Raw genomic sequence first — 24,286 nt, forward strand, 5'->3', positions numbered from 1 at the left:
GACTCCCCGGCCTGCAGCTCCGGTGACGCCGCCCACGGTGCGAGACACTCCGCCCACCGTGTTTCCGAGCGTGGAGGTGACAAACTTGGCGGCGCCGGTGACTCCGGAATCTTGGGAGGAAGGCATCTTCTGGTCTGGGTGTGGCGGTTATGGAAAGTTTATGGTTTGGTGGAGATCTGGTTCGGATACGCGGCAAGGAGGATGTATTGATAGCGAAGTGGAGTATAGGGGGAAAGGTTGCTTTGTATGTCTTGTAAAGATGCTTCAGAAATGCTTAGTGGTGTTGAAGAAGACAGAATCTAGCACGAGGGATTGTCATCAAATCTATGAAGAGTAAGGTTGTTATATCCTGAATCTCCAAGCGTGGGCGATCGCAGCCACGCCCGTGACGTCATGGCTAAGGGTCATGATGGCTGACAGTCTAACCCGGTTGGGACCTGCGACGCGTCAACAGCGGATTGGCGAAAAGTCGCGCCATCCCGTCTCTCCTTCTTTCCTCCCTCAACTGACTCTCATCTGGCCATGTCCAGTATCTGAAGGATACCCTCCTTATCCGGCAGCGCCTTGTTGTGCGCCAAGGCGTCCGTCAGCGTCAGCTCTGCGATCTTGTGCAGCTGCTCGTCCTGCGTGACGTCAACCTCCGAGAGCCGCGATGGCAGCCCCAAGAGCTGGACGAAGCGACGAACTGCGTCAGCAGCCTCTCGCTCTTGAGTTCCAAGCACCTCGTTGAAGATACTCAGGACTATTTCCTGGGCCGCCTTGGTCTTATCACGCGTGTATCTCAATGTGGGGGGTAGCAGAATGCAGCTCTTGACAGCAGTCAGTATGCGATCGACAGCGAGGGATAAGACAGAAGTAGAGGTCGCCTTACTGTGACACCTATGAGCTAAGGTTAGCTGTTTTCGATTGAATGTCATAGAGAACGGGGTCAGGGATCCGACTCACCATGTTGGACACCTGCCACGCTTCCCTGGGGTTGGCATCCTCCAATCAGCAAACCTTTCACCCAACACAGGTGGTGCAACTTAGACTCACAAGCTGATGGCCAATAGCATGGCTTGCCCCCATGGGAATCTTCCACTTGAGGAAGGGAATCAGAGCATCTCTAGACCCGCGCTGACTCTCTGCAATTCCTTTCAGCAGTTCGTCCTCATTGCCACCCTCCTGGCCGTCATGATACTCCTTCAACCCTCGCAGCAGGAGCGGCAGCCCTTTCTGAATATGCGTCGCTGCCTCCTCGTCGCACTCGGCGCTACATAAACTCTCCACAAAATGATCGACCGCGCGCATCCCCGATGCCAGCCACAAGTGCGACGGGGTGGTTCGTGCGACCTGGGGGTCCATCAGGATCAACGACGGAGCCCCCTCTGGGTGCCCAAAGTGTTGCTTCTTCCCTTGCGCATTGGTACCGCTCGCGATAGCGTTCCACTCGCCGGCACTGAGGCTTGTGGGCACACATATTAATTTGGTCACGGGAGCCTTGACCGTCTCTGGTCCAGCCAGACCTCGCTCTTGGTCGACCAGGGCCTCCATCTCGTCGGCCCCGAAGCCCGCCGGCAGCGTAGCACTCAACATCACGGCGATCTTGCATGCATCCGAGTAGGAGCCGGACCCGATCGAGACAACGGCCTGGATGTCATGATCTTGGACTGTATGTGCGATGTCGATGATGTCATTGTAGGGCGAGTGACTGCCCACTCCAACTTTCTTGTAGATCTGGTAGTCTGAAAGCCGCTCTTCGAGATCGCGAATGACCGAGGACTTCGTGTCGAGGCTGGTGCTAACGACCAGAAGCACCCGCGACGCTTTCCACTCGGTCAGGGCGGTGGGGATGTCGTCGAGGTAGGAGGCCTCAAAGATGGCATCGTGACCCTGTCGACCTGGGTTGTCGAGCTGTTGGATCCTCTCGCGCATTGTGATTGAGAGTTATGTCGTGAAGCAGGAGTTGATTTGCGTAATTGTTTCCACGTTTCGGTCTTTGACAGGTGGGATGGCGGGGTTTATGGTTGATGCTCGCTGGAGCTGGAGAGAACTGACGTGCCGACTCTGCCGCGCAGCGTTGCTTATTGGCAGACTAAACCAATCGAGCCTAATGCCAACGGTTGGACTACTGCTACTCAGTACTAGGTAATAGGTTGAGCTGCCGGATGCACTGACATGCTGCAAATCCCTGCTGAGTTCTGCAGGGCTGTTCGGCGGTGGTATGAGTAGCACGGCTGCTCTCCTTCGGTCGCAAATCCCACTCAATGCTGCCACGCGGTTCTAGACCCGATTCTTACAAATACCAGAACCAGGGTTCGAGACGGAGGCCTGGCCTGTGTTTGCCCCAGTGCCTGAACCCACCGGTTTTGAGCAGCAAGTCATGGAAGGAGGTGGGCCTCGATGATCTACATAGTTACCAGCAACGAGGACCTGGCTAATGCCCAGCTTGACTCCTGCTTGACCAAGTGTTACCCGGGTGATGCCACTGCAAAGGATTGCGTGTCACTGTCTTCACTTGCTTGTATCTCACCTTAACAGCCATTAACAGCCAGACCCATACGACTTGATTCTGCAACACCTCCACTGTAGTTCTTCCCCACCACAACCATGTGCTGGCTTGACCGGCGACCCGAGGGAGACCAGCCCGCCAATAAGTGTATCTGGATTTCAGCACGGGGTTTGAAAGGCGAGAATGGGGGGGGAGACAAAACCCTGTTTCGGGGGTTTGAACAGAGAGCGCAGGGAGGGAGTAGTCGGCGAAGGGCGGCGGGTTAGTTAGGGCTGGGGTTGTCAAAGGTTGTCACAGTGACGTCTCCGACTCTTTCCTTCACATCTTCAACGTCATGGTTACAACAACAATCTCTCCCCCCGCACAACCACCCGACACTGCGTGCCAGTCACCAACCACAGTCTGCCAATTACCCACCACTATCCATGACCTGACACGGGCAATGCGACCTGATGGCTAGGCTGGGAGACTTTAATTAGGAGCGATCTCCCGCTGGCTGGGGTTTCGTCTCTTTCTCATACACGCTTCATTGCATCCAACCATCTAATACCTTCTCACATCCACCATGGCCAGCATCGTCGCAGGGGGCCTCGAGCGGGCCCAGGAGGCCGTCAAGAGTGCCTCGAACAAGAACAAGAAGGCTGTCGACCTTGAGCGCGACACTGTCGATGTCACCACCGAACAGCGCCAAACCACCGACCATGGTGTGCCCATCAGCAACACAGACAACTGGCTGAAGCCTGTCGATGGCGACCACATCGGTCCCTCCTTGCTGGAAGACCAGATTGCCCGAGAGAAGGTAGACCATCCTTGTCTATATGACCGCTTTTAAGTTCCTTCTCTAACCCAGCGCCTGCTTAGATCCACCGCTTCGACCATGAGCGCATTCCCGAACGAGTTGTCCACGCGCGTGGCACTGGTGCCTTCGGAAACTTCAAGCTGCTCGAGAGCTGCGAGGATGTCTCCTACGCCAACATCCTGAACGACACATCCCGCAACACCCCGGTCTTCGTCCGGTTTTCCACCGTCCAGGGCAGCAAAGGCAGTGCTGACACCGTCCGTGATGTCCGTGGATTCGCGGTTAAGTTATACACTGATGAGGGCAACTGGGATATCGTCGGCAACAACATTCCCGTGTTCTTCATTCAGGATTCCATCAAGTTCCCTGATATTGGTACGTTAATTCCGCCTCGCATTCGACGATCCAACTAACAGGACACAGTCCACGCCGTCAAGCCCGAACCTCACAACGAAGTGCCCCAGGCGCAAACAGCACACAACAACTTCTGGGACTTCTGCTACATGCACCCCGAGGCCACGCACATGTTCATGTGGGCCATGTCGGACCGCGCTATCCCCCGCTCCTACCGCATGATGCAAGGCTTCGGTGTGAACACCTACTCCCTTATCAACAAGGAGGGCAAGCGCCACTTCGTCAAGTTCATCTGGACCCCGCACCTGGGCGTTCACTCCCTCGTCTGGGACGAGGCGCTCAAGCTGGCCGGTCAGGACCCTGACTTCCACCGCAAGGACTTGATGGAAGCCATCGACAACGGCGCCTACCCGAAGTGGGACCTGCAGATCCAGACCATCCCCGAGGAGAAGCAGGACGACTTCGAATTCGACATTCTCGACGCCACGAAGATCTGGCCCGAGGACCTGGTCCCGCCCCGCACGATCGGTGTGCTCGAGCTCAACCGCAACGTCGACGAGTTCTTCCCGCAAACCGAGCAGGTGGCCTTCTGCACCTCGCACATTGTGCCCGGTATCGACTTCTCGGACGACCCGCTCCTCCAGGGCCGCAACTTCTCCTACTTCGATACGCAGATCAGCCGCCTGGGCATCAACTGGGAAGAGCTCCCGATCAACCGGCCCGTGTGCCCGGTGCTCAACCACAACCGTGACGGTGCCATGAGGCACCGCATCACCAAGGGCACGGTCAACTACTGGCCCAACCGGTTCGAGGCAGGCAAGCCCGACGGCGCGGCGCCGCACCACGGGCAGGGCTTTGAGTCGTATCCAGCCCCGACGACGGGCCGCAAGCGCCGCGGCTTGAGCCCCAAGTTCCGCGAGCACCACAACCAGGCGCAGCTCTTCTACAACTCGATGTCCGAGCACGAGAAGCTGCACATGAAGAAGGCGTTCAGCTTCGAGCTGGACCACTGCGACGACCCGGTGGTCTACAACCGGCTGGCCGGCACGCGGCTGGCGGAGATCGACCTCAGCCTGGCGCAGCAGGTGGCCGAGCTGGTGGGCGCCCCGATCCCGGAGAAGGCGCTACGCCCCAACCACGGCAAGCGCGCCATCCGCCTCTCGCAGACGGAATTCCCGCCTAAGACGCCGACCATCGCCAGCCGACGCATCGCCATCATCATCGGCGATGGCTACGACTCCGTGGCCTTCAAGGGTCTGCAGACGGCCATCAAGGCGGCCAGCGCGCTGCCCTTTGTGATCGGCACGAAGCGGTCACCGATTTTCGCGGACGGTGAGTCCAAGGAGACCTCCAAGGGCGTGGTGGCGGACCACTTCTACGACGGCATGCGCTCCACCATGTTCGACGCCACCTTCATCCCCGGCGGGCCGCACGTGCAGACCCTGCGCAAGAACGGCCAGATCAAGTACTGGATCGCCGAGTCCTTCGGCCACCTCAAGGCCCTGGCCGCCACTGGCGAGGCCGCCCAGCTGATCAAGGAGGTCATCGGCAGTGTGCTCGACGTCCAGATCGCTACCGCCCAGAGCCCCGACCCCGTCGAGTGGTACGGTGTCGTCACCGCCGGCGCTCTTCAAAAGCCGGAAAGCATCGGCGAGACCGTCAAGATCCTCAAGGACGCGACGGACTTCGTCGGCAAGTTCTTCTACCAGGTCTCACAGCACCGGAACTACCAGCGCGAACTGGATGGGCTGGCTTCCACCGTTGCTTTTTAGGGGCTGTCGTTGCGTAACTGGGAAATTGATAATTCGATAGCGTGCTGGAGTTGGTTGGTTTGTGTGCGACATGTATGTCTAGTACGTTAATATTTGTATGAATTGATGATATCAGTATGAACATTGGTGTTTGCGTACTATTTAAAAAAGATTTTGTCGTGGCTTCAAAGCGCATTGCGTAGAGGGTTGTACTTCTACTGGTATGGTTTTGCCACTGATACAGGTTGATCGCGACAAACATGCAATTGGCGATAGCAGGATTGTGCATGCAAGGGCAGGAAGAGTTATCTGAATCTCCTATTCACATTCACACACTTTGAACAAAAACAGAAGCACAAAAATAGCATCCTCTATGAGTTGTTATCTTACCTTGACCTTGGACGGGGATAGAAACATCAGCAAAAAGATATGACAAGAGTGGGATTCGAACCCACGCCAACTTACGTTGATCAGGAAGCTTGTGAAGCTGGGTGTTAAGGTAACCTTAACCTGACGCCTTAGACCAACTCGGCCATCTTGCCTTGATGTATAACAGGTCCAATGTTTGCGAATATATCCCAATTGTCACTATGGCAGCCGGACAAATCCGCAGCAGCTCTGGGTCGCACTATTTCTTATTCGGTGAGATTTTGCTTAGAATGGTGCTACCCGGATTCAAAATCATTGATTCAAGCTAGTAAGGCATAAGAAGGCGTTTGGTCTACCTGTGGGTTGTGGTTCTTGAATTGTTGGGCTTCATGCTGCGGGTTGTGCTTGTGCTGGGTTGTATATATTCTTTCCATCCCTGCTACTGGGTTAAAACAAATGGACCGGACATTTACCACCTGGCAGACATATGTGGCCTAAAAGTTAACTCCCGTTTACTTCTATAGAGCTTTCATAAGTGACAGGAAGATTGAGGGATGGCTGACCAGAGTTATATGGGTACAGGTATAGAGTTCAATGGCAGGATAGCAGAAATACCGGGGAGACGGCACGGGGAGTTAACGACCACTTTGGCCCTTAGAGGTTAATGAGATCGACAATTGGACAGGATCTCATTCTTCTGAAGGACTCTTCTGAAGGCTTTTCGACATATTTCCCACTGCCCAATCAAAGCAGGAAGAGGTAGCAAGATCCAACCAGCGAATCATACGCAAGCTCGCAGTCCAACCTGCAGCAGGTGAACCCATGAAGTCATTCCCATGTCAACTCTATTCTCGGCTTATATATACATTCCCCAGTTCCCTTCCCAATCTCCTTCCCACACTAACACGAATAACCACGAAAACCATCCAAGTTTACAAAGCCAAAATGTCCCTCTCAACCTTCAACCTCCGCCGCATGGCCCTCAGCCACACCCGCCTCACAGCCCGCAGTAAGCCCCTCCCCTCAACCCCCTTGTATCCCCAACCCACGAGCACCGTCACTAACCCATCCCAACCCACCCAGCCACAGGCGTAGGCGCACGCTTCTACGCAAGCAAAACAACCGCCTCACCAGGCCAATCCTCCAACGTGGCCAACCCGCAATCCAGCAGCCCAGAGTCGCAAGCCATCAACGTGTCGCGCGGCAAGGAGGCGCGCCACGACGACACGCCCGACACGCGATCGGTGCAGTCGCCCATCTCGTCGCAGTACGGGCGCACGAGCGAGGCGCACGAGGGCGAGGAGCGGACGTCCGCGGATGCGCAGATCAAGAACGACCCGGCCGAGTCAACGGAGACGAAGCGAAGGAATGTAGAGAAGGCGGGGGAGAGGCCTCTTGGGCCGGAGGATCATCAATAGATTTGATCCTTTTTTTTGTTGGCTTTAGGTGGATGTATTGATTGTGTATAGTATTTGTTTTCTAATATCATTGTTTCTACTGATTTGGGATGGGTTTACTGTATTGCTCAGTGGGATGTTTTACATTCTGTGTAAATGTATGTGCTACTGTTTTGTTAATCCAGAGAGGGTCATTGACCGGTTTAGATACAGACATACTGGTTCTCCTCTATCGATGGCAAACATGAGCGTCAACCCCAGAATGCAGCTGCATGGTTACTTCAGCATTGCGTGAGGCAGCGATTAGGGCTGGCTGGCAGGCCGCAAGAAGTGGGGCAAGCTCTGACGGCGTGATGACGGCAGTCCGAGCCCCTCCTTCTCTCTCCGATCCAATGCACAGGCAGATCTCCAGTCATCATCAATCCATAGTCCATCATCAGTCCATCAGTCAACCAGTCCCTGAACTGGTCAGCCCCTGGCCACTGACCACACCGTAATGATGCGTCCTGATCACCAGAACCGGGATCTCACGCCGATGAATTAGAAAATCAATATAATCCCTTCGTCCCCGCACCCAAACCCCTGCGTAAGCAATTCTCCGCGGACATAGCAACACCAACCAACCCTCAACACCACACCCACAACCATCACAAGAGCAAAAGAGAAAACAATGGCCGACACCCTAGATTACCCCAAAGCCCTGATCCTCAAAGACTCCGGCGGCAGCAGCGTACGATGATTCCTCACCCCCACGCGCGCATAACACATACATCCCCAGCCTAACCCGCACCTACCATGATCTCCAGGCCCAAGGCTCGCGCCCCTCCCAACAAGACAAGTACACGATTCTGTCTCCCGAGGAGTTCTGGAGTAAGAACGACCAGTTGGCGCTGTTTGCGGTTTACGATGGACAGTACGTATGCTATGATTAACGACCTTTTCAGAGCCGAGTTGAAGCTCTGCGGGAAATAGACGGGAGCTGATGTCGTTCGATAGTGGATCGAGTAAAGTTGCGATACACGCTAGGGAGAATATTCCGAAGTACATCAAAGAGAGCGCCGAGCTGGAGACGGGCGACTATGAGGGGGCTATTACAGAGGCGATTCGCAAGGAGGAGCAGCAGTTGTTGCATGAGTTCTGGGAGGGAGAGGATAAGCATGCGTTGGCGGGCACGACGATGGCGCTTTGTTTGGTGAATCTGACGCGTGGGGTTCTGGTCGTGGCGAATGTGGGGGATTCCGATGTCATGCTGGGGGAGGAGCGGGAAGGGGCAGAGATGCAGGTGGTGAGTGTTTAATCTTGTTATTTCTTGGAGGGCTGGTTAGTGCTGATGAGTGGTTGTAGACGCGGTTATCGACGACGCATAAGCCGGAGAGTGATGGAGAGAAACATCGCGTGGAGTTGGCGGGTGGGAGTGTCAATTCCGAAAGCGGCACGGCGAGAGTGGGTAAGTTAAGTCTGCGACCGGAGCATAAAACCAGCCGCTGATCTCATGACAGGGACGCTGAATATGTCTCGCGCGCTCGGAGATCTACGCTACAAGAATCCCCTCAATAATATGACCGAGAGGGGCAAGATGGCCGGCCACGAGGGCGAGAATCCCGGCAACAGCAAGAGTCGAGGGGACTTCATCTCCAGCGAACCAGCCCTCAACCGAGTCGAACTCCAGGCGGATCGCCGGTATCTGCTGGCGCTGCTGTCGGATGGCGTGACCAATGTCCTGGATGACGCGGCAATCATCAACCGGATCTCGGAGTTGAAGCAGTCGGGCTTCAATGCAAAGCGCGTCGCTGAGAATCTCACCGAGGGGACGACCGTCTTGCCCGGGAGCGATAATGCGACGTGCGTGACAGTCTTCCTGGAGGGGCCCAAGGTCCGGCAATGACAGGTGGGAAGGGGAGGGGAGGAGAAGGGCCATGTGCATAATAGATAAGATAGCATAGCATTCCAAGTATCCGCATGCGGTAACCCGATGTTGTCACTCCTTGCTTCAGCCAGGGTACACTGGATTTGTGCATAAGAGAGATCTAGAACCACAACAAAGCCAATCGCCCCAACTGGAACCAGAGTCCGAGATGATCAGCATAGCGGGTAAGGATGAGATCAGGACGTGCGGAGTCAGACAAGATAAGCCATGAACCTTGGCGGCCCCCGCCGCCAAATGTTCACGTCATAGATCATCCTTGGCACCAGGGCCGCTTGACTATATTATATACCCAGAAGGGCGATGCGAGGAGAAACCCGCAAGTTCGATCTATGCCATTGCACCCCACTCAAAATGTTTGAAAATATTGTCACGCCGCAGCTGAGAGTCCGGCAACAACTCCCTCCGCCCGCGTTCGGGACATTGGCCACGAGCAACATCATCGATATACGGGCGGACAAGGGTGAGACCCAGCTGCGGCAGTCTCTGCAAGAGACCATCGAAGCCGCATGTCATGGCAAGGCGGCCATGCCAGACTTGCTGCTCTGGGATGAGCAAGGGCTGCGATATTTCGAGGATGTGACCTATTCCCCGTCATACTACCTGACCAACGAGGAGATCGGACTCCTGGAAAAGCACAAGTATCAGATCGCGGAGCGGATTCCGTCCGGTAGTATGCTGGTTGAATTAGGCAGTGGGTGGGTGGCCGCCTGTCTCTGGCGTATGGATAGAGTGCTGACGACAGAAAAAGCAACCTCCGGAAAGTGAAGATTCTTCTCGACGCGTTGGATGAGCTCGGCCATGAAGTGGACTATTTTGCCCTGGACGTCTCTTTCACAGAGCTCCAGCGCACACTGAGCATGGTGCCGCCCGGTATCTTCCGCCACGTGCGTTGTTTTGGTCTTTTGGGCACCTACGACGATGGCCGCGAGTGGCTCCAGCAGTCAGACATCCGCTCGCGTCCGAAAACGATCCTCTCCCTCGGCTCTACCCTAGGAAGCTTCCAGCGGGCCGACGCTGCCGGCTTTCTGGCTAGTTTCGTGCACACGGAAGCAGGCAAAGGGAGCAGCCCTTCTTTCTTGATCGGGTTGGACGGGTGCATGGACAGGGAACGGGTGCTAGCGGCGTACAATGACCCCGAGGGAGTCAATCGTCGGTTCATCAAGCACGGACTCGAAAGGGCGAATGAGGCTCTGGAGCGTGAGGCGTTCGAGCTTGACCGATGGGATGTGGTTGGTCATTGGGACGCGGAGAATGGCAGCCACGATCAATTCTATTTCCCGACCGACAGTGTTAGCCTTGCGGGTGCGACGATACCGGCTGGGAGGAGAATACTTGCGGTACAGAGCCACAAGTACGATGCTGAGGATCGCAATACGCTCTGTCGCCGGGCAGGGTTGGAGGAGGTCGATGGCTGGGCATCGGGGAGTCAGTATCGTGAGTACTCGTTTGTCCCCTGTGAGGACCAGTATTGACCATGACAGATTTGCTGTTTCTGCGCAGCTGATAGAGCGTTGGTAGACAGGGGGTATCCTTGTTAATAGTTGACTTAGATCATGCGATGGCTGATATGTGAGCATTATATGGCTCATAAGCACTAAATAATAATGATTTTACTTCTGAGGATGGATGATGCAATTGTAAACAATAAATGCAAACAGAGCAAATCATCGGGGTTGCCGACAGGACAAACAAGACAAACACAGACAAACTGAAGCAAACGTGCAAACACCCCCTCACGGGCGATAAGCACCAATCAGTCCATCCCCGCATCTTCGAAGGATTCATGAAGTGGCATTTGCAAACATCCCAACTCTCTCCTTTTGCGCTTCACGTTGTGGCTGATGTTTGCACTCGTGCTTGACTCGTTAGCTAGGATGGCAGTCTCTCAGCTATATAAGGGAGTCGATGACCCTCAAGGCCTGGCTATCACACAGCACTCATAATCACTTATCATCATCTATACAGATCAATCTTCATTCTGAATCACCACCGTTGATACCACCCCCAATACTATCACAACATCAAACACCACAATGTCCACCAGTCTCACACCCATTCTCCCACCCCCCCTCCAACCCGGCGAAACCATCGCCCTAGTCTCCCCCTCCTTCCGCTACAATGACATCCTCCCCCTCCCGCTGAACCGCGGCAAAGCCTTCCTCGAATCCCTCGGGTTTCAAGTCCAGATTATCTACACCCCATTCCCACAGAAGATCAGCATCGCCGAGTCAATCCGCATTCGCACGGCCGAGCTACACGCCGCCTTCCGCGACGACACGATCCGCGCGATCATCTGCACGCTCGGCGGACAACACGCCAACGAGCTCCTCAACGCGCTGGACTACGAGCTCATCCGCGCGCACCCTAAGATCTTCGTCGGCTACAGCGACACCACCTTCCTGCACTACGCGCTGGAGTCGCGCGCCGGCCTGCGCACCTTCTACGGGCCGAGCGTGCTGACGGATTTCGCCGACGTGGGCGGCCCGCTGCCCTTCACCGTCGAGCATTTCCTGCATGTGCTGACCAACCCAGGCAAAGTGGTGGGCCCGCTGCCCCGGTCGCAGCGGTGCGCCGTCGAGCATAATCCGTTTCAGTTTGGCGAGAATGCGTCGATGGAGGTGCGTGAGATGGGCGTCTCGCCGCCGTGGCGATGGGTGCGGCGCGGTCGTGCGGAGGGGAGGCTGTATGGCGGTACGGTGCATATCGTTGAGCGGCTGCAGGGGACGGTGTATGCACCGGACTCGTGGGCTGGGAGGGTCTTGTTGCTTGAGTCGGCGATGGGCGGCGATAGTCTCCATTTGCCGTATGCGCTTAGTCGGTTTCGTGGGAATCTGGTGGATTTGGCGCTGTCGGGGGTGTTGGGGCAAATTAGTGGGTTGGTCATTGGGAGGGGATATAAGTATGATGCTGGCATGCAGGATGAGCTGGCTAAGGTTATTGAGGAGGTGCTGGATGTGGTGGTCGGACGCAAGGATGAGGTGCCGGTGCTGATGAATGTGGATGTTGGCCATACGAGTCCATTCTTGACATTGCCGTTTGGGGCGAGGGTGAGGCTGGACTCGGAGGCAGATGAGTTTGTGGTGTTGGAGGCGGGAGTCAGTAAGGCTTAGTGTATAGTTCGTATCATCTGCTGTGCATATCATGAATTCTAGATAGCTGTCCATACATAATTAGTGTCGTATACTATTTGGGATAGTGCCAAGCATAACACAAAGAACCATCATCCTTACATCATCGCCGCATGCGGAGGGAACATATATCGAATCTCTATTGCGGAATCATTTTACACCTCTTCTCTACCCCCGACGAAGCTTATCACATTGTTCAAACTGTAGCCAGACAACATGGGCATCCTTGATTTCCTCCACAAGATAGCCGACGACCTGCTGGCCCGGGTCAAGATGGTGCGCAACAATCCCTTCTTTTGACGCAAGACTAACAATTCCAGGTGCAAAACCGCCAAGTGGGATGGCTCACCATTGATCGCAAGGTAGGCCCCCTTCCCTCTGCACTGTCTAGAAGCAAAGCTAACATGCCGCAGACCGGCCAGCTTCTGCGCGAGCAGCAACCCCTCTGGAAGAAAATGAAACTGCTCCTCCTGTTCAACCCTCTCACCGAATGGCTGGACACAACCCATCTGATGCGGTTATACATGCACCGCGAAGCAATTCAAGAAGGTAGTCCCCTCTCCCTACCTGTAGCCCCCATGAACCCCTACGCGACAACCCGCGACTAACACCAACGGCCGCAGGCAAAGAAGAAGCCACGCCAGCGTCCCGCAACCAAATCGCAAGCTTCATCGACTTCTACCATATCAACATGTCGGAGTTCACGCCGTCCGACATCAACGAGTACGGGACCTTCGAGGAGTTCTTCGTGCGGGCGCACCATCCGTCCGCGCGGCCGATCTTCGAGCCCGATAACCCGCGCGCCGCCGTCGTCGTCGCCGACAGCCGCGTCGTGGCGTACGAGGCCGTGGCTCTCAGCAAGACCATCTGGATCAAGGGCAACGACTTCTCCATCACCAACCTCGTGATGGACCGGCACCTGGGGCCCAAGTTCGCGGACGGCCCCGTCGCGAGCTTCCGGCTCTCTCCGCAGGATTATCATCGCTATCATAGCCCTGTGAGTGGCACGGTACGGCTGTTTCGCAGTATGCCGGGTGATTATTATGAGGTTGATCCTATTGCGTTGCGCAGTCGCGTGGATATCTTGACGCGGAACGCGAGGGACTACGTGGTTATCGACAGTGAGGAGTTCGGGGAGGTGTTGTTTGTGGCGATTGGAGCGGCGCAGGTCGGCACTGTGCAGTGAGTCTTTCCTTTCTGGAACTGAAGCGGGGGAGTGATGCTGGTGCTGATGGGATAGGATCCACGAGCGGTTCCAGCAGCCCGGAGCGAAGATTGCGAAAGGGGAGGAGCTGGGTTATTTCCAGTTCGGTGGGTCGTCGATCATCGTCGCCTTCCAGCGGGGACGGATTGTGTTCGACGAGGACCTGCTGCGGGCGAGCAAGAATGCCATCGCGACGGACGTGGAGGTGGGCATGAGCCTGGGGCGTGCGGCTGAGAAGGTGTAATAGGGTGTGGTGTGTGGGGTGTGGGGTGTGAAGGGTTGACGATGCGATGCTAATCGCATACGTTACGCAGCGAATTGTATGTTTGTATGATACCAGCCTGCTTGAATCTATGTCTATGCAACCCTGCTCCATGACTCCGTCTACTCTACCTCTTCTCCCCTCCCTCCGCCAGATCCCTCACATCCCCGGCCACCTGCTTCAACGCCGCCATGGCCGCCTCACTCCACGGCGCCATCTGTAAGAACCCATGACACAGCGTCTCATTGTGCCTCCACGCCACCGCATTACCTGCCTCCTCCAGCTTCGACGCAAACTCCACCCCGACATCCCGCAACGGGTCAAACCCGCACGTATACACCCTCGTCGGCGGCAGCCCCTTCAGCGAGTCCACGGGCTGCATTCCGGGCGAGATATACCTGCTACCCGGCGGCACCCCGTCGGGGAGATAGTTGGCCGCGAAGTTGAAGATCCCGTTACCTGTAGCGCGTCAGCAAACCGTCCCCAATCAACTACAGATCAAACCGGGAAACCAAGAAAGACATACACTCCAAATACAAGCCGGAGTTATTCTCAGCAGCCGCAGGGGTATCAAACGGCAAGCGAGCCTCAGGATACAGCAAGAATAGGCCATCCAGACCGCGCTGGTCGCGATCGAGGCGCCGCAGCGACATGGCCGCAGTCATATTACCGCCGGCGCTGTCGCCGCCGCCGAAGATGCGATCAGGGTCGACGTGGCGGGCGCGGCCGCCCTCGCCGCGTAGCCACTCCAGCACGCAGTCGTACTCGTCCAGCTGCGTTGGATACCGCCACTCTGGCGCCAGGCGGTACTCCACCAGGTAGATCTGGATGCCCGCCTGCTCTGACAGCATGCGGCAACCGGGCTCGAAGTCGTCTGCGCTGCCCACCGTGTACCCGCCGCCGTGGAAGTAGATTAGGGCTGGTGTTTGCGGGGCCGGGTGGTTGGGGTCCTGGGATGTGGTGGACGATGGGGTTGAGAAGGGCCGCGATGGATACAGGATGCGCAGTGGAATCGTGCCGTGGGGTCCGTTGGGGATTGCTGTGTGTTCGACATGGAGAATTGGGGGTTGTTTGGCTTCCGGGAGGGCGCGCAGGCTGAAGGACTCCACGTGGTGGCGCCGTTCGTCGAAGAGGTCGCGACCTGAGAGTCGGAGGTTGGGGTTGGAGGTGAGGAAGTCCTTGACTTCCGGGTCGAGGGTGGTGCGTGAGGCGGTTTTGGGGATCATTTTGGGTATGGGCGGTAGGTTAGTCGGTAGGGGGGATTGGGAATTAAAGAGGGAGTGAGGTGTGTTAAGTAATTATGCTATAAACAAGGTGTTGCTGGTGCGGGTTTATAAACAGGCTCTCCGGTCTACAGGTGGAGCCTGCAGCGCGGTGAAATCAACTCAACGTCATCCCTCCTCGGAAGTAGCAGGCAGATCAAACATTAATTGCATACTTGGTGTATTACTCCATACATATTGTCCAGCCAACAGGCATAATTCATTACCAGCCTCCTCCCTCCATCACTGCTTCTCGTCCGTCTTCTCCCCCCTGACTGGCAATCCGGCCGCCTTATACAACTGATCGATACACTCCATCTGCCAGATACTCTCCTGCCCGGGGATCCAGTACGCCGGCGTCTTCCCTCTGACGGCATCGACGAACGCCTCCAGCTGCCACCGGTACGTGCTCCAGGCGGTCTTGCCGCCGCGGCTGCCGTCGCTGGTGGTGACGTTCTCCCATAGCGGGCCGCCGCGGTACTGGCGCTGGTACCTGGTCTTGCCGGTGGTCTTGTCGGTGATGGCGATGTAGTGGTACAGGTGCGGCATCATGGCGTTGTAGAAAAAGATGATCGCCTTCTCGGTCTCGACCTCGATGGACGGCAGCTCCCAGAACCGCGGCACCACGCCGCCCGCCCAAGCGCGCGCCATGTCCGTGTACACGCGACTGTGCACCTCGCGGCCCTGCGCATCCTCGAAGGTCAGGTACGCATACATCGCCTCGTCGACCCGCGGGTCGTCCGCCGACCGCCGCGCCGTCACCGAGTGGATGGTCTTGGGCAGTTGCGTGCGGAGCGCGTAGCGCGTGAACGAGAGCGCGTACGTCATGTCCATGGCTGAGCCACCTGCATTGCTTGTTGTTAGCATGCGACCGACAGAAGCCGAAACGGGAGCACTTACCGGCAAGGTCATATTGCCAGCGGATATCGCCCTTGGGCACGCCGGGACTGGCCGTCATGATCGCCTCGGTGCGAATGATGTGGCCGTACTCGCCGGATTCGAGAATGCGGCGGAAGGCGTGCGCCGCGGGGTGGAATTGCCAGTGGAACTAGGGTATCTTAGTGACAGCACACGGACAGGTACATGGCGTAGAAAACTCACGGCTTCCTCGATGGTCACCCCCTTCTCCTTAGCCTGGTCGATCAGCGCGCGGGCCTCCTCCGCGTTCGAGGTGAATGGCTTCTCGCAGAGAACGTGCTTGCCCGCCTGGATGGCTTTGGAGGCCCATTCGTAGTGCAGCCCATTCGGGGTGGAGATGTAGACGATGTCGACGGCCGGGTCGTCGAGGAGGGCTTGGTACGAGTCGTGCGACTTGGTGAAGTGGTACTGCTTGGCGGCTTTGGCGGCGGTCGCGCCGTCGCGGGAGGCGATGCTGTAGAGGATCACGTCGGGGTGTGTTTCGACGGGGTGAATGACTGCGAGGGTCAGCGAGTGAGTGTGGAGACGGTCGCGCAGGAAGCATACTGGCAGCGGCATTGATCTGGGCGGAGGAGAGCACGCCGAGTTTGAGGGCATTGGGCCTCTTCTGGGGCGCGGAATGCAGGAATGCGCCCACGTACTGGTGCAGGAAAGTAGCGCCTTGAAGGACGAGAGCCATTGTGCGTTGAATTTCGCAGGTTTTTTTTTTGATCAAGAATACTCGGGTCTGCGGTCGAGACGGTGGTTCCTGGGAGGATGTTTATGTGGAAGTTGTTGTGGGCGCCGAGATGGAGAGTGATGACGTTTAGAGCCCGTCACTCTTGCACCTGCTATCAGGTTCGTTCATGGAATGGTGTAACTGCTGTTACATTCATGGCTCTTCCACTCACAGTCAATGAAAGTTACTGCCCCAGTGGTGGATCTATGATGGTCTAATCTCCAGGGGCATGGTCGTTCATCACCTCAGCATTGACGGTCTATTGACGTCGTGCATACTTCGAGTTCATTAGTGTATACATCCTGGAGGTATGATTCAGTCTGACCATTAAACCATCCTACTATGTTTGCTATCGAAGCGATTCAAGCAGGTGACCGCTGAGAAGATTAGCCAATTGGCATTCCCAAGACACGATTCTGGACCAAATTGGAATATTAACCATAACCCATTTAATCACAATAAGCTATCTCGTATTTACAGTGCTTTGGCTTATGAGATAATGTGATTAGGGACAAAAATTGGAACATATTTGAATAATGGTACCAGTTCTTCATCAATTGGCCGGATGGTGTAGTTGGTTATCACGTATCGTTAACACCGATAAGGTCCTGGGATCGAGCCCCAGTCTGGTCATTCTTTTTATTTCAATTCCCATTGAATAATCCCCCAAGCAATTTCAACTTCAACTTGTTTCTTTTGGCCCCCACAACCGGCCTCAGACTCGAAATTGGCTTTGGATCCACCCCGTCACTCGCAACATTATCGTACCAATCAGCGAGAATATAAGACTAGTTCAATGTAGGGCTGTGGACCCGATCTGGCGACATGCTCGGTTCCTCCCCTGATCGCTCTCAGCCCTCACTCTACCTCCGACTGAAGCACCCTCGACATGCGAATCCATCCCAATAGTTTGCCTTAAGTAGACTATTGACTCGTCAAGCTCTCAATCCTGACAACATGAGCATCTGTACACACCCTTTGTCAGCATCGCGCCATCCCACTCCAGCAACCATCACCAAAGCTGTAGGCGCCGCCTAAGCGCCGATCATGAAACGGACTCTGCAGCTAAGAGCAGCGCAGCCTGCCTTGCCCTGCCCTGCCACTGATGGCGCCGGCGAATCTGTCGCTCAGCCTCCCCACCTGTCCCCTCCTTGACTTCTGTCTTCCTGTCACCTCCCCTCCCTGCTGTTGTTCTCAACCCACTCAGCAGCACCGGGCTGCTCTATTCTTCCCGTGCGACGTCCCTACAACCATGGCGACAACACGCCTCATATCTCTCCTCGTACTTCTTGCTACGATCACCGTCACGCAGGCCGAAAATACGACCTTCAGCAAGCGCGGCTTGGTGCTGACGGACCTGTCGGGAGGATTCTGTCGCAGCTACCAATTCGGCGGTACGTTCGCGACCAGCCCGGCGCAGCCTATAACCTGAGCACAGATGACTGACTCATGTACCCTCGAGTAGTGAATATCGCCAACGATGTCCTGTACATGGCCGATCTGGACGGGGGATTAGTCCCGGATGACGGCAATAGCTCGCGTTTGTTCTCCAACGGACCGCTGGGTTAGACGGAAGGGCGCTGACACAAGCGACAGATAACTACCTGCTCCAACTCGATCTGACCGAGTCGTTTTCGATGAACGATGGCGCGAATTACAAGATGAGTCTGCTGGATAGCAGGATCCCCGTACTGAAGGATCAGGCGCTGTGGTCGAATCAAGATAACAGTTCCTTGTTCCTGTACGGGGGCCGGAGGGCGAGTAATATCAGTTTGGATGATCGGGTGTGGAAGTATGCGATCAAGGAGGAGAAGTGGGATGTGCAGGAGACGAGTGCGGTGCCAGTGCGGTTGGATGGCGGGGGTGAGTTTCTTGTGATCATCTGAGAGAAGATGCTTCTAGTGCCGGTGCCGGTGCCGGTGTGATGTTGATGCTGATGCTGTGGACAGTCAACGCCAATGTCCCTGAGTTGCAGAGCGCGTATTGGCTTGGCGGGTACCAGGACTCGTCCACGACCACTGCGATCACCGATAGTAGGCTGGACTATGCGACGAGTATGGTCCAGCTGAACACGACGACCGGCGATATTACGGAGATCGAGGCTCCGATGACCCCCGTCCAGAACGGGGCGCTGGTGTATATCCCCGTTGGGGAGAAAGGATTGCTGGTGTTTATGGGCGGGGAGACGCCGTCGATAGCCAACGGGACCAATGCGACCATGACAGTGGTAAGAGCAGGCTCTGCCGGGGTGGACGGAGCCAGGCTGACAGGCATGCAGAACAGCTGGAACTACGTCCAAGTCTACGATATCGCCTCGGGCAAGTGGTACAACCAGTCGACCAGTGGCAGCGTCGCCTCGCGCACGCAGTTCTGCGCGACAGTCCAACACGACCCTTCATCCTCCACCTACCAGATCTACGTGGTCGGAGGCGCCGACTACAAGTCTCAGGATGTCATCACCGACGTGGACTATCTCTCCATTCCGTCGTTTAAGTGGTACAATGCTGCCGGGCTCAGTCAAGGCCGCATGACGCTCAGCTGCCAGGCCTATGGCCGACAGATCTTCGGAGTTGGCGGTCGTTTGGCCTGGGCGGATGACGGCAGTGCTGGATGCTACACCATGCCGGCATTTATCTATGATGCCCAGTCGGAGGTAGTGCGCTCGCGGTTCGACGTAGGTGCTCCCTCGAGACGAGTTTCGGGATTGTGCTGATGGAATTAGCCGGGGTTAATGACATACTCGCTCCCCTCTGCCACGGTAGCAGATATCAAGACCTCACCATATCCCTCCGAATGGGCCAGCATGGCCCTGAAAGATATTTTCGTCTCGAAATCGAACACCACAGCAACCGCATCGCCTTCCCCATCGAGCGGTACTGGAATCTCTTCACATTCCTCCGCAGGAGCTATCGCAGGCGGGGTCGTGGGAGGAGTGGTCGGGGTCGCGCTTCTCCTCGCCCTCGGCTATTTCTTCCTTCGACGTCGTCGGCATCCTACTGTGCCCCAGATGGAGAAAATTCAACCTGTCGCCGCAGATGACTGGTACAAGGCCGAGCTTCCCACGTCGGGCTGTACGGTCAGTGAGGTCTCCGGGGATGCGACAGCGAGTGAAATGGAGGTTCAGCAGCCAATGTTACGCCATGAGCTGGCTGGAGGGTATGAACATGTTTATGAATTAGACGGAGGAGGCGCTCATCGAGCAAGTTCCTCTGTATAGATTCGGGTGGATCATGGCACGAGACTGTATCTTGTTGTTAGCGAGTTCCAAAAATTCTCATGTATAATTGAAATGAGTAAACAATCAATCGTCGCCAGTTCACTACTGCAATCATCCTTCGCGTCGCCTGGGCCTTTTTGATAAGTAAATACTCCGAGTCCGACGATATCAGCTTTGGAGTGACCTTAAGCGGACGAACGGCTCCAGTGGAAGGAATTGCCAGCATAGCGGGGCCTACATTGACCACGGTTCCAGTCCGTGTTCGGATCGACAGTGAGCAATCTCTGTTGGAATTCCTTCAGAATATGCAATCACAGGCCACGGAGATGATGCCACATGAGCATACTGGCCTTCAAAGGATTCGGAAGCTAAGTCAAGGCTGTCTGGAGGCATGCGACTTTCAGAACCTGCTTGTAATACAGCCAGCGGACGAGAAGACCGAGTCGACTGCAGAACAAAGTGTTTTCGGGCAGCCGGTTGACGAGGCTGCCGCCAATTCCCATTTTCACACCTATCCCCTGGTCCTGTCATGCACATTTTCGGAACATGAGGTGGACCTTGAAGTCATCTTCGATCTGACAACTATCTCACCGACGCAGGCCGAGCGTCTGGCGCTCCACTTCGATGCCATATTCCAGACCTTTTGGTTGTTCGACAAAGGCGTAACGACCGGACAGGTAGAAATGATCACCAGGAAGGACAGAGAGCAGATTCAGACGTGGAACAAGGAGCAACCGCAACCCCAGCCTCGCCTGGTGCATAAGGTGATCGAAGAACAGGTGCTTCTCCATCCAGATTCTGAAGCCGTGCATGCATGGGATGGCTCTCTCACATACCGTGACCTTCATCGATATTCCTCCCAATTAGCACGGACGTTGCAAATGGAGTATCACGTTGGACCCGAGCGGCTGGTACCAGTACTATTCGAGAAATCGGTCTGGGCAGTAGTGGCAATGCTGGGAGTCACGATGGCCGAGGGTGGATTCGTTCCTCTGGATGTCTCCCATCCGCTGGACCGAATGAACGACATTATTGCGCAGTGCAAGGCAGACTTGGCTCTAGTCTCGTCAGAAACCTCAGGGACCCCTCTCTGTACGGCTTCTAAACTGGTAGTCTCACAGAACATACTTCAAGGCCTGGACGCTGGAGGGCATGAGAATAACCAATATAGCACCAAAACCCCCGACGTCAGGCCGACTCACTACTTTCCCGGTCTACAGCCACAATTTCTAGACACATCCAAGCAAGAGTCCGGAAACCAGACATCCGAACATACAGGCTCACCTCGAGACTCATCACCACGCACGCCGATCTCGTTTTCTTGGCACTCAGGATCACCGGAGACGCCATTTACCTTCGATATGTTGACTCCCGGAAGCAATATATCGGGAAGGGCGGCTCAACGGAACGACAGCGATCTGACCGAAAGTCATCATGTCCAGCCGCAAAACGTCTTTTATGTTATCTTTACCTCCGGCAGTACTGGAAAACCGAAGGGTGTGGTCATCCAGCACGATCAATTCTGCTCGGGCGTGTTAGGGCCCCGGCAAGAAGCCCTTCTCCGCTCGGAGCAGAGTCGAGTGCTTCAATTTGCGTCGTTCAGCTTTGATACCAGCTTGGAGGATATTATCACTACTCTGTTCTTCGGTGGATGCGTCTGCATTCCTTCGGAAAATCATCGCATGAATGATATTGCCGAGTTCATCAACAAATCAAGGGCCAACACCGCCCACATCACGCCATCCTTCGCGAATACCCTTTCACCCCAGTTGGTCCCAGGCCTGAAGTACCTGCGTCTCGGTTGAGAAGGGATGACACCGACTCATATCGATAAATGGGCGCCAGCTCTCGAGTTGAGGAATGTCTACGGTCCCACCGAGACCTGCATCACGGCCACATGTAGTGGAACGGTTACCACGGCTTCAGACCCTATTGATAACGGTAGTGGGGTCGCGGCTCTCACTTGGATTGTGAATCCGGATAACCATCATCAACTTACCCCCATCGGCCTTGTGGGAGAACTGCTCGTAGAGGGCCCTCTATTAGCCCGGGGGTACCTCGGAGATGTCAACAAAACAAACGCATCCTTCATCATTGATCCGACATGGGCACGTACCCCAGGGAATTCAAAGAGCCCTCGCCGATTCTACAAGACGGGCGATCTTGAACGGTACAGCGAGACAGGAACCCTTCTCTACATCGGCCGCAAAGACACACAGGTCAAGATCTATGGGCAACGGATCGAAATAGGTGAAATTGAGGATCACCTGAAAAGGGCCCTTCTACCCCAAACGATTGAGATGGCCGTCGAGGTGACGGGCCTACAGGCTGATGCTCTCCAACGCAAACTCCTCGTTGCGTTCCTCTGTCTAGACGATTCATTCAACAAGGGTGACGCTGTTCTGATGTCCTTGACGCCGGCCGTTAAGAAACGAGTCCAGGAGCTTACCTCTAACCTCGTTCTTTGCCTGTCTAAGACGCTCTCAGCCTATATGATTCCTTCACGCTATGTGCCTCTCCGCTCCATGCCACGAACACTTGCTGGCAAGGCAGACCGGCGTAAGCTGCAGCACCTCCTCAACTCGATGAGCACCGAAGACCTATTGGCATACTCGCTCGAGGGTGGGGAAAAGCAGCCTTTAGAATCCGAAACCGAGTTTCAGCTCCAGAAACTCTGGGCCGAAGTTCTGAGCGTTGATACGATGATGATTGGGAGCCACGACAACTTTTTCCGTCTTGGTGGCGACTTGATCACGGCCATAAAGCTTGCGGCCGCGCTCCGTGATGAAGGTATGTTTCTGACTGTTGCAGACATTTTCAATCACCCCGAAATACGCCATATGGCCAGCCAGATTGATGCTCAGGGCCAGAGCACAAAACAGCTGCCAGGAGCAACGTCAGGGGCTCATGAGGATCTGCACCCATTCGGACTTGTGGCCCCCTCGCCGACTTTGCTATTCGATTTGTTAAGAGTCTGGGAAATTCCAGAGGACACTGTTCAAGATGTCTACCCCTGCACTCCCCTCCAGATTGAAATGCTAGCTGCTGAAGGGCGCCACAGTCAATCAACTTACGGCTCACAGGCTGCCTATGACTTACCGCTAGATATTGACCTGGATCGATTCAAAAGCTCCGTCGAGACTGTATGTCGCCAACACGATATCCTGCGAACCCTAATTGTCTATCTCGAGCCTCATGGCACCGTGCAAGTAGTCACAAGAGACGGACTACGATGGGAGTACGGAGATGGCATTGACCAGCTTCTTACACAAGGGTGTTCGTTTGGCCTGGGCACCTCATTGATTCGGGTCGCCCTGTGCCCGTATAGTCATGAATCCGCGGGATGGACTTTTTTCTTGACCATGCATCATTCGCTCTATGACGGCTGGAGTCTCTCCCTTATCCTCCAGCAAGTCAATGACGTGTATAAATCCGGCCCCCTGTCATCTCAACGCCCCAGGCCTCGCTTCAGAGACTTTATTGGCCATCTGGGAGGCTTGGATCCAGACCTCAGCAGCCAATACTGGACATCCATTCTTACCCACTCTTCTGGCTCCTCTGTCCTTCCATCGCAGAACGGAATTGTCGAGGAGCTAGGTTCTGTAGAGGATTATCACTGCGACATGCCATATTTCGAGCAGGAGGGCTCGAGGCTTGAATTTACGCCCGCCATAGTTCTCCGAGCCGCATGGGCCCTGGTCATCACAGCCTATACTGGGAACAACGATGTTCGCTTCGGACTCTCTGTGGCGGGGCGAAATGTGCCTATTAAAAACATTGACCAGATGGTGGAGCCAACCTTGGCCACAATTCCCTGCCGATTGCAAATCAATCACGACTGGACCATTGAAGACTTCCTCGGACATGTTAATCAATCCATGATTGCTGCCATTCCCCACGAGCACTTTGGGCTCCAGCAAATCGCGAAGTTGGGACCTGATTGTTCTCGCTGCTGCGATTTCAACAGTCTCCTGGTTATTCAGCCGCAGATAGAGGCGAAGACGCTGGGGATTTTCGCCTCTTCCCGGAGCTCGAACCCCATATCTCGAGGCAACGACCAGCCATATCCCGTGGTGGTGGAGTGCGACATGTAGGAGGCAGGAGGATGGAAGGTGCACGTCTTCTACCGGAAAGCATTCATCTCGGCCTCATCATTGCAGCGCATCGTCTACCTTTTCCAGCACTTGGTGGAGCAACTCTACCTATTCCCTAATATGCGTCTTGCTGACCTGTCTCTGGTCAGCTCTAACGACTTGGGCCTCATTGCCAGCTGGAATTGCTCTGTTCCTGCGCCTGTCGACACCACTATGATTGAGATGCTTTATAACTCCACGAAGCAGCACGCTGATCTTCCAGCCATACACGCGTGGGACGACGCACTCACATACAGTCAACTTGTGGAGCAATCCCAGCGGCTCAGTTATTATTTGCGGCTTTGTGGGGTTCAGCGCGGCTCCTTCGTCCCCGTCGTGATGCCGAAATCGGCGCT

General features: G+C 55.5%; 10 protein-coding genes and 2 non-coding genes across 12 annotated transcripts; 8 read left to right on the forward strand and 4 right to left on the reverse strand.

Annotated features, from left to right (window-relative positions):
- Positions 1–104: 104 nt before the first annotated feature.
- On the reverse strand, positions 105–2,080 carry BO97DRAFT_21350 (iron-containing alcohol dehydrogenase). Its single transcript, XM_025690596.1, has 4 exons — positions 1,036–2,080; positions 946–970; positions 872–879; positions 105–809 (listed from the first exon to the last, which is right to left on the reverse strand). The coding sequence occupies exons 1-4, from the start codon at positions 1,912–1,914 to the stop codon at positions 513–515; spliced, it is 1,209 nt and encodes a 402-aa protein (XP_025553300.1). The 5' UTR covers positions 1,915–2,080; the 3' UTR covers positions 105–512.
- Positions 2,081–3,056: 976 nt separating this feature from the next.
- On the forward strand, positions 3,057–5,416 carry catA (catalase catA; the record flags this gene model as incomplete). The annotated part of the gene is made up of 3 exons (XM_025691628.1): positions 3,057–3,290; positions 3,353–3,665; positions 3,714–5,416. 3 exons carry the CDS (start codon positions 3,057–3,059, stop codon positions 5,414–5,416), a joined length of 2,250 nt encoding a protein of 749 aa, XP_025553301.1.
- Positions 5,417–5,825: 409 nt separating this feature from the next.
- On the reverse strand, positions 5,826–5,937 carry BO97DRAFT_t99. Its single transcript has one exon. It is a non-coding gene; the product is annotated as a tRNA-Leu (tRNA).
- A 792-nt stretch (positions 5,938–6,729) lies between these two features.
- BO97DRAFT_404524 (uncharacterized protein) lies at positions 6,730–7,364 on the forward strand. Its single transcript, XM_025694979.1, has 2 exons — positions 6,730–6,773; positions 6,848–7,364. The coding sequence occupies exons 1-2, from the start codon at positions 6,740–6,742 to the stop codon at positions 7,180–7,182; spliced, it is 369 nt and encodes a 122-aa protein (XP_025553302.1). The 5' UTR covers positions 6,730–6,739; the 3' UTR covers positions 7,183–7,364.
- Positions 7,365–7,616: 252 nt separating this feature from the next.
- Positions 7,617–10,673, forward strand: BO97DRAFT_469400 (uncharacterized protein). The gene is made up of 8 exons (XM_025699839.1): positions 7,617–7,891; positions 7,968–8,074; positions 8,158–8,446; positions 8,506–8,608; positions 8,661–9,034; positions 9,410–9,783; positions 9,837–10,522; positions 10,570–10,673. The coding sequence occupies exons 1-8, from the start codon at positions 7,832–7,834 to the stop codon at positions 10,590–10,592; spliced, it is 2,016 nt and encodes a 671-aa protein (XP_025553303.1). The 5' UTR covers positions 7,617–7,831; the 3' UTR covers positions 10,593–10,673.
- Positions 10,674–11,121: 448 nt separating this feature from the next.
- BO97DRAFT_469401 (S66 peptidase family protein) lies at positions 11,122–12,198 on the forward strand (the record flags this gene model as incomplete). Its single annotated transcript, XM_025699840.1, has 1 exon — positions 11,122–12,198. One exon carries the CDS (start codon positions 11,122–11,124, stop codon positions 12,196–12,198), a length of 1,077 nt encoding a protein of 358 aa, XP_025553304.1.
- A 165-nt stretch (positions 12,199–12,363) lies between these two features.
- BO97DRAFT_365953 (putative phosphatidylserine decarboxylase) lies at positions 12,364–13,736 on the forward strand. Its single transcript, XM_025692600.1, has 5 exons — positions 12,364–12,492; positions 12,537–12,578; positions 12,630–12,765; positions 12,840–13,398; positions 13,457–13,736. Exons 1-5 carry the CDS (start codon positions 12,433–12,435, stop codon positions 13,662–13,664), a joined length of 1,005 nt encoding a protein of 334 aa, XP_025553305.1. The 5' UTR covers positions 12,364–12,432; the 3' UTR covers positions 13,665–13,736.
- BO97DRAFT_21740 (alpha/beta hydrolase) lies at positions 13,606–15,074 on the reverse strand. The gene is made up of 2 exons (XM_025690624.1): positions 14,209–15,074; positions 13,606–14,141 (listed from the first exon to the last, which is right to left on the reverse strand). The coding sequence occupies exons 1-2, from the start codon at positions 14,906–14,908 to the stop codon at positions 13,810–13,812; spliced, it is 1,032 nt and encodes a 343-aa protein (XP_025553306.1). The 5' UTR covers positions 14,909–15,074; the 3' UTR covers positions 13,606–13,809.
- A 57-nt stretch (positions 15,075–15,131) lies between these two features.
- On the reverse strand, positions 15,132–16,823 carry BO97DRAFT_442040 (Gfo/Idh/MocA family protein). Its single transcript, XM_025698224.1, has 4 exons — positions 16,409–16,823; positions 16,046–16,359; positions 15,845–15,992; positions 15,132–15,789 (listed from the first exon to the last, which is right to left on the reverse strand). The coding sequence occupies exons 1-4, from the start codon at positions 16,539–16,541 to the stop codon at positions 15,188–15,190; spliced, it is 1,197 nt and encodes a 398-aa protein (XP_025553307.1). The 5' UTR covers positions 16,542–16,823; the 3' UTR covers positions 15,132–15,187.
- A 316-nt stretch (positions 16,824–17,139) lies between these two features.
- BO97DRAFT_t98 lies at positions 17,140–17,213 on the forward strand. Its single transcript has one exon. It is a non-coding gene; the product is annotated as a tRNA-Val (tRNA).
- A 619-nt stretch (positions 17,214–17,832) lies between these two features.
- BO97DRAFT_433265 (uncharacterized protein) lies at positions 17,833–19,797 on the forward strand (the record flags this gene model as incomplete). Its single annotated transcript, XM_025697588.1, has 6 exons — positions 17,833–17,974; positions 18,046–18,120; positions 18,177–18,443; positions 18,530–18,807; positions 18,859–19,254; positions 19,303–19,797. The coding sequence occupies 6 exons, from the start codon at positions 17,833–17,835 to the stop codon at positions 19,795–19,797; spliced, it is 1,653 nt and encodes a 550-aa protein (XP_025553308.1).
- A 683-nt stretch (positions 19,798–20,480) lies between these two features.
- On the forward strand, positions 20,481–22,902 carry BO97DRAFT_448766 (acetyl-CoA synthetase-like protein; the record flags this gene model as incomplete). Its single annotated transcript, XM_025698840.1, has 5 exons — positions 20,481–20,906; positions 21,141–21,377; positions 21,420–21,597; positions 21,643–22,587; positions 22,859–22,902. The coding sequence occupies 5 exons, from the start codon at positions 20,481–20,483 to the stop codon at positions 22,900–22,902; spliced, it is 1,830 nt and encodes a 609-aa protein (XP_025553309.1).
- Between the last annotated feature and the right edge of the window lie 1,384 nt (positions 22,903–24,286).

Source organism: Aspergillus homomorphus (assembly GCF_003184865.1).
Source record: "Aspergillus homomorphus CBS 101889 unplaced genomic scaffold BO97scaffold_10, whole genome shotgun sequence".
In the NCBI taxonomy this organism is placed as follows: domain Eukaryota; kingdom Fungi; phylum Ascomycota; class Eurotiomycetes; order Eurotiales; family Aspergillaceae; genus Aspergillus; species Aspergillus homomorphus.